This window comes from Podarcis melisellensis (assembly GCF_964234715.1).
Source record: "Podarcis melisellensis genome assembly, chromosome: 3".
In the NCBI taxonomy this organism is placed as follows: Eukaryota; Metazoa; Chordata; class Lepidosauria; order Squamata; family Lacertidae; genus Podarcis; species Podarcis melisellensis.
In genome coordinates, this window is record NC_138530.1 from 33,846,947 (window position 1) to 33,860,306 (window position 13,360).

A 13,360-nucleotide genomic window follows, 5' to 3' on the forward strand; every position below is an offset into this window, starting at 1 on the left:
AACTGCACTTCACATTTAAACATACACCTTTAAACAAGGATGACTTTCCTTAAACAATCCTGGGAACTGTGGTTTGTTAAGGGAGCTGAGAGTTGATATGAAACCCTTATTCTCCTCAGCCAGTCCCTCTTCCCAGGGAATTCTGGGACTTGTAGCTCTGTGAGGGAAATAGGGATCTCCTAACAACTCTCAGCACTCTTATAAACTACAGTTCCCAGGATTCCTTGGGGAGAGCCCTGACTGTTTAAAGTAATATGCTACTGCTTTAAAAATATGGTCCAAATGGGGACTTAGATTAGATATATGAGCTGTGGATTCTTTTCCAACCCAGTAAGTGTTTGATAATATACTCTCTCACACTGGAAATTTTCCTCACAAGGTTATTGTAAGGTTACATGGGATGAGAACTGTAAAAAATAATGCATACGTTGAAAAAGTAATAGATACATAATTCATAAAGGTGGCATATAAATGTTATAAACAATCACAATACCAAATCTCCCATGCCCTGTGAAAATGTTCATGAGACTAGAATATGCAAACAGATTACATTTCTGGATTGTATTGGATATAAGGTAGATGGAACCCATCCAAAATTACCTAAAGGGCATTTTCATTAGACTAATCAGCTGACCAGCTTGTCTTCATCCAGCTCTTGGCACAGAACAGATTAGTAAATCCAACCACGATGCCGAGATATGCAACTCTGGTGAATAATTCATAGGCCACCCAAGAACTGCTGCAGGTATTCTTGTACGCCAAGTCAAAGTTAAAGGCAAAAAGAAGATATTGTAGCCAGACTATAGGAGGCAAGAAGACAAAAAGAAGATTAAAGGATTAAACAAAATATTACTTTGCTGTTGCATAACTTTTTTATTTTTGAGGGTGCCAGGTATTTGACAAACATTCATATTAAGTTTGTGTTGGGAAGATGCAATGCTCTAGACCAAAGGCGGGAAATATTTCTGGCCCAATGGTCTATATTCTTATCTCCTCCCAGCCTGTAAGTCAACTTTGACTGGTAGGTAGCCCTCCCCAGTGCTTTTTTTCTTAAAAAAAATGTTTAGGGGTACTCTCATTTTGACTCAAGAAAATCACCATTTTATAATTCAAATCAGGAAAAATAAATACAGTAAATGGACAAAAGTACAAAAAACATGCATTACCTCATATTACACAGCTGACAGTAACTTCCACACTGGCATGAGGTTGTCTGCACTAACATCTTCCCTCCTACTTCCAAGTCCTACTTCACACATTAAATGCTCGCTTCCGTCTGAGACTCAGGAAACACCGTGACAGGAAATGAGGCTGCCATTGGGGGGAAGCTATGGAATTGACGATTCACTGGCCCTACCCATCTGTCAATCATCTGATGTCATGATGATGCCAGGTGACTGAAAAGTGAGTGATCCCACCCATCTGTCACAGTTTGACCTGTGGGAAGGGATCAGCTTCACCAGCGCATTCCCCACTGTTTTGAAATTAATAGCGTCCTTCCAAATTATGTTCAATGGCACTAGAAAGGCAGCATGACATGTGCAAAAGTGATATTTGCAGATTATTAAGCCGATACCAACTGCCTGTGGATAACCATGGCTATTCCAATTTTTTCTTTAAAAATATAGCCTCGTCATCTTCCTCATTAGTATTCAGACAGACAAACTGCCATCCATGTATCATTCAAAGAATTCATCAGTGCATCTCTTGGTAGATGCGGAGTTATAAACTCATCAAAATTTAATCTGAAAAACAAGGAGAAGATCTGCTGCATAAATATGTTCTTGTATTTTTTTGCACAGGTGAGCAAACAAACATTTTCATTTCCTTCTGCACCATTTCATCCTCTCCTTTAAAATTTCTGCACCACTTCCACTTCAGCCCTCCTTCAAAATTTCCATTCTTCTGTCTGCTCCTCTGTCTGCTGCAACAAAGCTTTAGCCTTTAATCATCACAACAGTATCCTAAACCATTAGTTGTTTTATTTTAATCTTACAGCAGTCATGTGGGGTTGGTTAGACTGAGCGACAGTGACTTGGCCACAGCCAAGCAACGGTGTGAAGTGGGGGGCTGGCGCACCACCTAAAACATGAAATCAATGCCACAGAAGCACAACAAGATTGTATTACTTACCATATAATTTAATGACTTCAGTCAGGTACTGCTTTTGAATAATTATTTAGGGTTGCATCTAATGTTATTCCTACTGTGAGTGGGTTCACACAGGCATGACTACCTTTGGTACACTAATTTCAAGAGATCTTCTCTGAATCAAACTTAATTAACTCTTGACATTTACAATCTTGTGCAATGTAGCACCATAGGTTTGGGGAAGGAAAGGGTGGCTGAAGCACGTGTGAGACGCATCAGAAGGAAAACTGCTTTGACGTTGCAGGTCAGAAAAGTTGGAGACACTCTCGAATGCATGACCTAAATAGGCTTTTCCACCGCTTACCTCTTTTGACTTGAAGTGCTGTGCTTTCTTCCTGATTGACATTATCCTCCCAACGTCATGCTTTGCCCTTGCACGTGTCCATGCAGTGGTACTTTGCCATTCAAATGGGTATTTCCTGGAAGAACTGCCTTACAACTGACCCTTTTTTTTTTTTTTAGGATTGCAAAAGCAGCAAGTGTACCTTAGCGATGAGACATCGTGGGGAAATGTATTGTAATGTGTAAGCACCTAATTTGTCAAATGCAGCATGTAACAAGAAATTCCTTTTATAAATGCAACAAACTAGCTGAGGGCTACTTAGCCTAATAAGCTTAAAATCTTATTTCTCGTAGACATCTGTCAAGGCAAAAGCAAGATACACACAACACAAGGACGCTTAATCCACTAGCTCAGGCTAACGGCGATGGAGCTTGTGCGCTGCTGCTTTGCATCCAAAGGGGAGATTGCAAAGGCGAAGGATGCACTGTGCACATTTGTGGAGAGATGCACTGGGAACGCTGAAGTTCGTAATTGCTAAGAAGGCAACCTCCCAAATTGTGGGCTGTTCAAGATGAAAGCTTCATCAGAAGCATAAGATCCTAACATCAACTGAACTTGTAAGTTTTTTCTGCCTTTTTATTCCTTCCTAGATCAGTTGGATATTTTCAGGAGTAAAGAAGGATAGGAAGAGGAGCATAATGGGCTGCACTCCTTCACATAGTGATCTTGCTAACCATAACGTGGCCCATGGAATCAAGTCACTGAACAGGGGTATCCTGCCAGTTGATCCAGAGGGTGAAGGTTCCCAGCTCCCAATGCTGATCAAATGCTCCTCTTCATATGATCTTGAGGAGTTGTGCCAGGGAGAGACTCAAAGTAAAGATCACTTCTTTGAAAATTCATCAGATGAGGACAAAAATGTTAATTTCCGCTCCTCCTCTGAGGATCCTTCTCTGCCTGAGATTGACCAGGAAGAGAAGGAAATGGAAAAGGTAATCTCAGAGACTGAGATAGCCATATCTGAACTGACCGTGTCTCCCACCCATATGGTTGAGGATATTAAGGTCAAAAAGCAAAACTCTTCTGCATCGGAAGAAATTGGCTATGCTTTGGAAGACAACGATGCAAACAGTGAAAAGCAAAATCCAAAGAAAGGGAAAAAGCAAAAGAGCAGCAGGCAGAGAAAACAAGGCCGTCATTGCAAAATTAAAGAAAAACCCAACCCACCCGAATGCAAGGCAGAGGAGAAGGTGGATTTCCCAGAGTTGCTTGTTAAAGCCCATCAAAATGCTTATGCCTATTTAAACCCCAACCTCTCCAAATACGAGGTTATCTTGTGCATGGCCAACCAGGCCACGGAAACACAACTAATTATGCAGCAGATGGTGAGCTTTTTACTCCTTCGTTTTGATGAAATCAACCATCTTTTGGGAGAAATTGCCCAAGATGGAGAAGGCCTACTAAGAGATGTGGGAGGGAATCTTGCTTGGCCAGCTGGCAAAGGGAACCTGAAAGAACAGCCAGATCTCTTGCAGCAGTTACTACAGTACACAGTCAATAAGATGCAACTGTTAAATGGCACTGTGGCCTCTTTAACATCTGATGCCCTGCAGGAGTCCTGTAGCTTTCTACAGTCTGCAGGTAGCAGCTTGGAGGAAAAACTGAAAGCAAAACAAGCTTTTGATGAGCGCTTGCTCAGGACAATAAAACTCCTTGAAGCATCTGCAGTCAAACCCTCTCACTCTCACCCTGATGATATGACTCTTTATTCTGAAGACAGTGGGATTGGGATTGACAGCGAATCGGTCAAAGACCTGAACCTTCTTGATAAACAGGGAATGCAAAAAAATTGTGATTCTTCTTCGCATGACCACCCATCCTTAAATCCAGCCAGGCCATCAGGTGAAGTCCAGTGGTCATGCACATCAGCACATGCCACAGGCAGATCCCACGACTGTGCCCTGGAAAGACAATTTAAGGATATATTTTACCCACCTGCACCCACCAAGAGTGTAATGCCTACTTCAGCTGTAGCTCCAGGAAGCACTGTTCTTCAGTATCAAAACATCTCCAAAACCTCTTCTCCTAACTCTATGAATTGTGGTGTCATTCATGAGGGTGGTTGTTTCAAAGACTGTGAGTCAACCACAAATGAAGACAGTGATGATAGTAGCTTGTCTGAAGAAGAAGGTGACAATTTAAGTCTGTCTGAAAAGGGAACTAAAGAACAGCCCACATCTTCGCCTGCAGCAACCTACAGTAAACGGAGGCCTTCCACCAAACGGATAGAGAGCCCAGAGAATGAGGAAATTACACTCAAGATGAAAGATGCCATTAGTGAAAAGATCAAGTTTGTCCCTGCTAAATCTGGGAAGAGGGATTGGGTGGAAGATGAAAATGGGAAGATGCTGCGGCGGCCTAGCACAGCAGCTGGAAGCCAGAAGGCACCAGTTAAAAAGAAAAGGTCTAGGTCAGAGGAGTCTCTGAAAAGTCGTGCCGAGGACCCAACCCTTTTAGAACTTCAAAGGACTCAGAAGGGGCTTGACAAAAGGCTGGAAATGTTTTACACACTTAATGGAAACAGGGATCTAAACGATAAGACAGCATCACTGAACCCAAAAGAGCCATCTAACTTGCAAGATTCTGAGCATGTTATTCATAGATCTTCCACTAAGAAACTGAAAGCATCTCTTGCTAAAAATTTCAGCATATTGCCTAATCAAGATAAAGTCCCTTTGTTTAGGTGTGATCAAAATGCTTTCGGCCAACAAACTGGTGAAAGGAAATGTCAAAAGCCTGTCACAAGCACCACACCTTCAATGGATCCAACATCTAAGAAAGAAAATGAGCTTCCTGGAACACAGAAGCTGAACAGTGTTGGTTGTGCTCCACCCCGCAAATCTGTAAAGAAATTAATTGAAACATTCAGCACCGCTGAAAGTCTTGTGAAACCTCCAAGTGTAAGAATTTTGGGCCCAATAAAATGCATCAGAAAGTTTGAACTTCCAAGCATCACTCCCAGTCTCCCACTTCCTAGAGGACTTGCGCCTTTAAATCACAAACATAGAGTTTCACCAATAGGAGACATAAATTGTCGAAACATCAATCCAGCACACTGTACCTTGGGTACCACTGGGTCACCTGTATTTGCAAGCAGAAGTGGCACAAATGGGGATTCTGATGATGATGGCGATGACAGTGATGACATGGAAGACCTGCCCCCACCACCTCCTGAAATGTTGATGGACATCTCACCTGATTCAGCTACATCTCCAAAAGATGCAACAACAGGAGAAAACTATTCAGAAATTGCTAAAACAAACGAGCATTTCACCGCTAAAAAAGTTACTCACATTTCTCAGCGAATGAAAGCTTCTCTGTGTTCTATTGACTTGTTACCGAGTAAGAATCTGAACAGTCCCAGTCTCATTACTAACAAAGCAACAAAAAACGCTAGGGTGGACTTCAGACCAAGAAAATATTCCCTGGAGTTGAATTCCAGCTATGTTTCTGATAGCCTCCAAAACATGTCATCAGCATCCCCAGAGGAACATGAAGTGGAAGAAACTACAGGTCTGTATAAGCAGACATGTAAGCTCATACCTCTTCAAAATCCTAAAGAAATGCCAGAACAGGATGCACCTGAGCCAGGAAATAAAGACTGTAGCACACCTTCAGCTTCAGCTCAAAAGCAAGGCTTTCCTGATTCACCCAGCGGAAGTGAGAAAATGGCTGGCTTTACCAAACGGGTGTCCCCCGCAAGAACACCACCTTCATCACCCCCCAGTGAGAAAAGGCTCCCAAGCCCACCACTACATCACAGGCACATAAACCAAGCTTCTTCCCCCACTACCCACCGGCAACCAAGCCCCCCTGCTAATCCCAGGGCATCAAGCTCTCCAACACAAAGGAAGCAGCCTTCCCCACCAACCCAACAAAACCTGTCTAGCCCACCATTGGGACGCAAACAGCAGAGCCCACCAACCCACCGGAAAGTGTCCAGCCCACCAGCACTCCGCAGAGAAGCAAGCCCACCTCCTTTCTCAACAACCCCATCCCCACCGACTTCCCCATCTTGGTTGCACAAAGCATTACGAAATCACCTGGACTCTGGGAATGAGCAGCAGACGCCCATCCTGAAGATTGTCAGCAATACACGCTCAATATTTTGTCCAGCCACTTCCTCGTTATTTGAAGCCAAGCCGGTCTTGCCACCTAACAGCTCCACAACAGAGGCTATGGCGGACCATCCCGAAGGGTCGGCATTTGCGCAGAGGAGCAGCAAACATCTCAGGCAATGTGGGGATCAACAGAGGAGGTTGTCCCTCAGTGCTGCCAATCCCCAACCTTTTGTACGGAGGAGTTCCTCTGATCGCAGGCCAGGATTTCAGCGTCCCCTACCATTCTTTGCCACATCTGGTAGTGAAGCTGTGCTACTTCAAACAAGGTAAGAGTCAGTATTTTCAAAGCCTTTAAGTTGAATTTAGATGTATAGTTAGCCTTATAGTCCAGGCAAGTAACTTCGTTGCACCGATATCTGTCACTAATATCTCTTTCCTACGAGTAGGATTTGTATGAGGAATAAGTAAAAATAAAAAACCTGTTCCCTTGTGTTACGTCTGCACATGGGTTTTGAAAATGCACAGTGAAGTGAAGCAAATCCTTCCCCAATTCCTCTCTTGCCCATATTTGCCCATATGACAGCTAAGGAACCACTCCAACATCAGCACCACCAGCCATGCTGCCAACTTGACTGGCTTTCCATGTAGTACTATCATGAGAGTCCATGCTGGGCGTGGGTGTGGGAAACCTGGGATTCTAAATCCCTGCTCACCTGTGACACCTAAGTGCCCTTATGTCTCGAATATCTTATTTCACAAAGTTACAGTGAAGCTATCAGGCTCTCTGAACTCTCCAGGGTTTCAGACAGGGGTTTCTCCCAGCCCCACCTGGAGATGCCAGGGATGGAACCTGGGACTTTCTGCCCAGGTGCTCTGCCACTGAATGGCGACCCTTTCCCACCCTGTAAAGCGTAGGATACTGATGTAAGAAATGCATGATACGCTACTTTTCGTACTGCAGTTTAAAAGCCTATGTGCCTTTCCATGAGTTACCTACTGCAATGATTCGTTTATAGAACTAGCTCATAGCATGAAGTATGAGGATTCAGAAGCATCCTTCAGTTTTCAGTTGTGTCCTGGAGATAGCTTCATACACTGGGTGTTTTGACGGAACATCATTATTATTATTATTATTATTATTATTATTATTATTATTATTATTATTATTATTAAATTTATTACTTGCCCTTCACCCTATGATTCCAGGGCAGGTTACAACAATTTAAAATACAATGTCATCATCATAATTTATTACGGTCAAAGAGCAGCTCGAAAAGCACAACTGGGACAGCTTTCACAAGAATAAAATAGACATTTAAAGCAGTGTACAACAACAGCTTAACGATTAAAATCTAAGATAAGCTACCACACAAATTTGGGCTACCATACAAATTGGCCCTGACACCCTGGAGGCTGACTTCGGCTGTTTTCCTAGCAAGCTAATAAGTTTTAAGCTATGGGTGGGTGGTCTGCACCTGCAAATCTGCACGCAGAATCTGGCGACCATAAATACAATGTTAAAAAAAATGTTTTAAAAACTTACATGTATCGGCCAGGGATATAGGAAGCTGTCCTATACTGAGTGAGACCATTGGTCCATCTAGGTCAGTATCCTGTATGTTGACTGAGCATAGGATTTCAGAAAGGAGACATTTTCAAACCCACCTAGAGATGCCAGGGATTGAATTTAGGGCCTTTTGCACTGAGGCCTTCTTGGTGGGAAGAATTTTACCACAACTGCATACCAAATGGTAGATTTTTTTCCCCCTCACCACTTGACAGGACGGTACATTCTGTTTCTCAGGTGGTTATGAACATGCCATGGTACATTGCAACTTGGGAACTGTTTGAGACATTTGTCCAACATTTCCTAGGTTTTAACTTGACGTTACAGGATCCATATTGCCAAAGGCATCATTTACCTTTCCTGGAATAATTTTATTTTCCTTGCATTACAAAGAAAAGAGAAAGAAGTGGTATGGGACTGTTGTTTTCCTGTCCTGTAACATTAAGCCTTCTGCGAGAGTCCAGTTAAGCCCTCAAACCAGCAGAGATTGCAGCCCTGCTGATTTACCACAGGAATATGTATTCTGGGAAGAAAAAGAAGCTATCCGAGCACCTCTGATCTTCTAATCCCTTGTTTTGTTTCTGTATTTAACCAGCTCTCTTCAACCTTGGGTTCAGCCTTTCAACTTGTAAACAAAATAATAAAGAGGCAGAAGAGTGCCCGGGGGTTGTTATCCCAGAATAACTGATTATGTAAACGCAGGCCCAGGATCAGTTTCCAATGAAGCGTTTGCTCTTTCCCTTTACTCTGGTCTCTCTCTTGAGAGAGATGTGTCACTGGCCCCAATTAGAGAGCTCTGGCGTCTGTTGTAGCTTCATAAGTACCAGGGGAATGGCCTGTTGGTGTTTTAAGCTATGGGAATCAGAAACCATCTGCTCATGTAATAGGAGGGGGTTAGGGAGTTACTTTGCTCTTATGAGGCTGGCCTTTTGCTGGAATTTAGCTGAGGGGCACGTTTTCACAGCACGGATGCTCTGCTCGTACAAATCCCGCTAATCCATAATAGGATTTGTGCATGTGTAATAGAAAAAAAAAGTTTATTTTAGTCCAGTGATGGCTATCAGGTTAAAGGCCTTTCCATGGGGTAACAGCTGGGAGAGGAGCTTTGAACAAATACTGTTCAAATATTCCACTTAACTCAGGGCCACAAAGCTGGTTTAATGACTCAAACCCCAAGCAAAGCCTTGGGTCATCTTTCCAGATACAGGGTAAATTTGTATTGGATCAGGACCTCATCAGGATAGGGTGTAAGACAGCAACCATATACCCACTGAACTCCCTGGTACTGACGTGTGAGTAGGCATGTGTAGGATTGTAAGGAGTACCAAACACTCCACATTATTTTTCCATTAACGGTGCCTTGGCTCATAACATACACAGAAATAGAGGGCAAAATTCAAAAGAGGATAAGATCAAGGACACACACAAAATCCAGGTATATTCAAGTACTTAAATCTAACTCTCTGTTGTTACACGCCACCCCAAACTCTGAAAGGTGCAAGATTCCACAGTTTCCAGGCATGTTTAACCAGGGTCTGTGTTTGCTTTTGGAAAATGAGGCACAGGTGTCTTTATGATATATGGTTTATTTGCACGTATTTGCACACCCTGAGCCTACAATGGAGGGGTTCACAGCATCAATACCCCAAGAGGTTCTGATTGCTCCAATAGCCACAGCAGCCTTGGATTTAAGCTGACCCCAACCAATGCTCTCAAATGTGCTCTCTGCCCCTCTCCTCAGCCTGCTGTGCTTTACTATTTTCTCCTATCATAGCAATCCTAAACTCTACTCTGTTTTATCTTTGCTAACTATCTCAGAACTCAAGGAGGGGATCCACCTATTTGCCAGTTTGCACAGTCTTTATTTTCTGTTAATGGCCCACCTCTTATGTAATACAGAATCACAGAACTTTCTGGTAGCCCATTTTAACACTCCAAGCAATGATTAAATTCTAACACCTATCAGACCCAGGAATTTAGGGGAAACTGGCACCCGCAAACCCTGGCCACCCACAACTCATAACGATGTGTATATTGGTGCTCTTTCACTAAATGCATTTGTACCAAATCATGTTATCTTTTATTTTTGAACATGAAATATTGATGCAGATAGCACAATCTATTTTTTACCTTATCCATCAATTACTTAATTTATGGGAAGTAGTCAGATATATGTTACATTATATACCCAGAGGTGGTCCCTGGGGCTGATGGGAGATGTAGTCCAAAACATCTGAAGAGTGCCAGGTTGGTAAAGTCTGTGATAAAACATATACGTATGAAGAAACACATGTGAATGTGAATTTCATGTGAATATTCAGCATTCTGAAAATCACAGCTTTCATAGTTATGAAACCATGTGCACATTTGCTTAATTTTTATAATTATTGCTGTTATTATTTATTAAATTTATATACTTTCCTTTACAACATAAAAATACAAAATGAGAACACAAAATACACAATAAAACAAAAATTAAAACAAACCAATAGTCCTCCTCGCTTTAATTTTTTTATTTGCATACTTTATACAGATGACAGAAGTGTACTTTTCTTGATGCAGAATTTGGGTTACCTTTGACGACTTGTGCTAATAATTCTTAGCTCCCAAATGGTGATAGATTTTTATGCAACGGAGCTTCATTTTGGTATGAGGCAATTAGCATTCAAAACTGGATTGTACAGAATAATAAACACCTAAATAGCTGCTGGTGGTGTTCTATCATGAGTTTACATGTTATATCCACGCTTTCGCTTTTAAAAGGTCATACGTCATTAGCCTTTGGTCTGAAACATCTTCTCTTTTTGCAGAATGGAAGAGAGCCATAGGAAAGAGGTGGACTCTTGGAACAGTCCATGTTCCTCTGAGGGCAGAAAAGCAGGCAAGTCATCTTCCCACCCTGAACTCTACATTGTGGGCCAAGGACTCCAGAAGGACTGAGTGGAAGTGATTATGCTGGCATCTGGAAAGCTGTGGCCCAGGACCAAGAATCTTTTCATGTGCAGCCCCAAGCTGCAATGTTTCACTTTCTTCACCATGTCAAAAGAAGAATGAATACTGGTTCCTGGTTTAGCATCACAGACCTTTGGAACTTGAGTTCTGAAGGTCATACTGACCAGCTTTCCCCTCCAAGAGGAGAGATCATTCGCCAACCTGCATGGTCACAGTCCCGACCACTATGAGCTACAGAGTGTGTGAGAACTGCAAGGAAGTACTTACAGAGCAGATAGTGGCAGATCATCCCAAGGCCACCTTCCTGGGCACCACATGCCAGCATTGGGTGGAGCCAGAGGAAAAAACAAGCACAGTCAGAGCAATGAATGTGATTTTTACCTCTGTGCAGCAGGCTACCCCTATAACACTCTCCTGAAAGTAAGTTCCATTGAGTTCAATAGGCCTTACTTCCAAGTACACAGGTATAAAAAGTTAAAGGTAAAGGCCCCCTGGATGGTTGCATCCTGTCAAAGGCGACCAGGGGGTTGCAGTGCTCATCTCGCTTTCAGGTTGAGGGAGCTGGCATTTGTCCACAGACAGCTTTCTGGTTCATGTGGCCAGCATAACTAAACCGCTTCTGGTGCAGCTGGACTCCGGGATGAGTGCCAGAGTGCACGGAAACACCATTTACCTTCCCGTCCTCTGCAGTGGTACCTATTTATCTACTTGCACTGGTGTGCTTTCGAACTCCTAGGTTGGGAAGAGCTGGGACAGAGCAACAGGAGCTCACCCTGTCGCTGGGATTCAAGCTGCCGACCTTCCCATCGGCAAGCACAAGAGGCTCAGTGGTTTAGACCACAGCACCACCCGCATCCCACAGGTATAGGAACACACTAAAAGGCATGTTTGCACCATAAGAATTCCCACTCTTTCGCCTAGAAGGAAATGGATGCATAAAGAACTATTCTTCCCTGACCAGTAAAAAAAAGGTAGCCCACTTTATTTCTGCCCCAGTATGGACTATCTCTCAATATCAGGAATAACATCTGTCTACAGTGCAAATGAACATAACAGAGCAGAAGGTATGGCATAGGCAGCTGCAATGAGAAATGCCTTGCAGTAGTAAACCTGGAGCAGATATTGCACCTGCTAGCCACTCCGTGTTTGGACAGTGGAGGTAGACTATAAAACTAGGTGGCATCTCAGTGAATTCTAATGGATTCTGAATTTCGGTTTTGCATAGACTCACTCAAAAAGAGAACAAAAGGCAGGCAGCCAATGCACAATAATATCAATGAAATTTAATAATGATTTAGATAAGGCTCTCTTTCCACGGTCTAGGGTTTCTCCCCCCCCCCCACCAGATGATGTAGCCTTAGCCACTGTGTAATCTCATTGCTTCTATATCAGAGAAAAGCTTCATCTTGATTCCTGATGAGAGCAAATGTGTCATGCCCAATCAGGTCTTTTTAGTAGCACTCAAAAAGCATCTGCATATTTAATGGAACGGGATCACAGGCCCAATCAACCAAGTATTTCTCTCATTGTGATAATGTTCATTTGGTTCATAAGGTGGCACCAGAGAAAGGAGTCCTTTATTCGCTCCTGCATTAATATGGATTAAAATGGCTCTCCCCAGCCCATTCCCCATCCCCAATCACAGGCGTTGACTGGGGCTGATGGGAGATGTAGTCCAAAAAGTCTGGTGGACAGCAGGTAGGAGAAGGCTGGCTTAAATATAAGGTTATACTTGAGATTGAAGGCAGACCATCAATATATTTATGAAGCATTTTTAAAGAATAATTACATAAGCACATAAATTCCACATTTCTGCTACCAGCTAGCTTTATATGACTCTATATTGGTTAATGGCTTTTTAAAACTTTCTGTATTTTTTTAAAAAGTTATTTTATACTGCTATGTATATTTGTGTAAATACCATTTCCATTTTTCACCAAGTCTGTATATTTGTGAATATGAATTACAGAGTGATGTATATTCAAAACTTACATTTCTTCGCTTTATAAGCCACGGTGAGAAACCTTACCATGGAATAAATTATCTCTCTCTCTCTTTTTTAGTTGCAGTTTTATATTGAATTTGTACTTTTGTGGTTTTCTACCAAGAAATTGTTAAAATAAACGTAATCTTGAAGTTAAAATCTTGGGTTATATTCAAAGTAGTGTTAAGAAGATTGCTTGCACTGATGGAACAATCTCCTCTCCCACCCCGTTGTGCACTGCTCTGGGGGTTCTCAGATTTGGGGAGGGTGCATAGTGGGGAAAAGAGGGGGGAAGTCCCATT

General features: G+C 42.5%; 1 protein-coding gene across 1 annotated transcript; it reads left to right on the forward strand.

Annotated features, from left to right (window-relative positions):
- The first annotated feature begins 603 nt into the window (after positions 1–603).
- PCARE (photoreceptor cilium actin regulator) lies at positions 604–12,692 on the forward strand. Its single transcript, XM_081903724.1, has 2 exons — positions 604–6,881; positions 10,933–12,692. Exons 1-2 carry the CDS (start codon positions 3,133–3,135, stop codon positions 11,060–11,062), a joined length of 3,879 nt encoding a protein of 1,292 aa, XP_081759850.1. The 5' UTR covers positions 604–3,132; the 3' UTR covers positions 11,063–12,692.
- Positions 12,693–13,360: the final 668 nt, after the last annotated feature.

Coding starts and splice junctions, on each gene's coding strand:
- PCARE (XM_081903724.1), top strand. CDS start 3,133: ATGGGCTGCACTCCTTCACATAGTGATCTTGCTAACCATAACGTGGCC. Junction 6,882..10,932: donor GCTGTGCTACTTCAAACAAG/GTAAGAGTCAGT, acceptor CTCTTTTTGCAG/AATGGAAGAGAGCCATAGGA.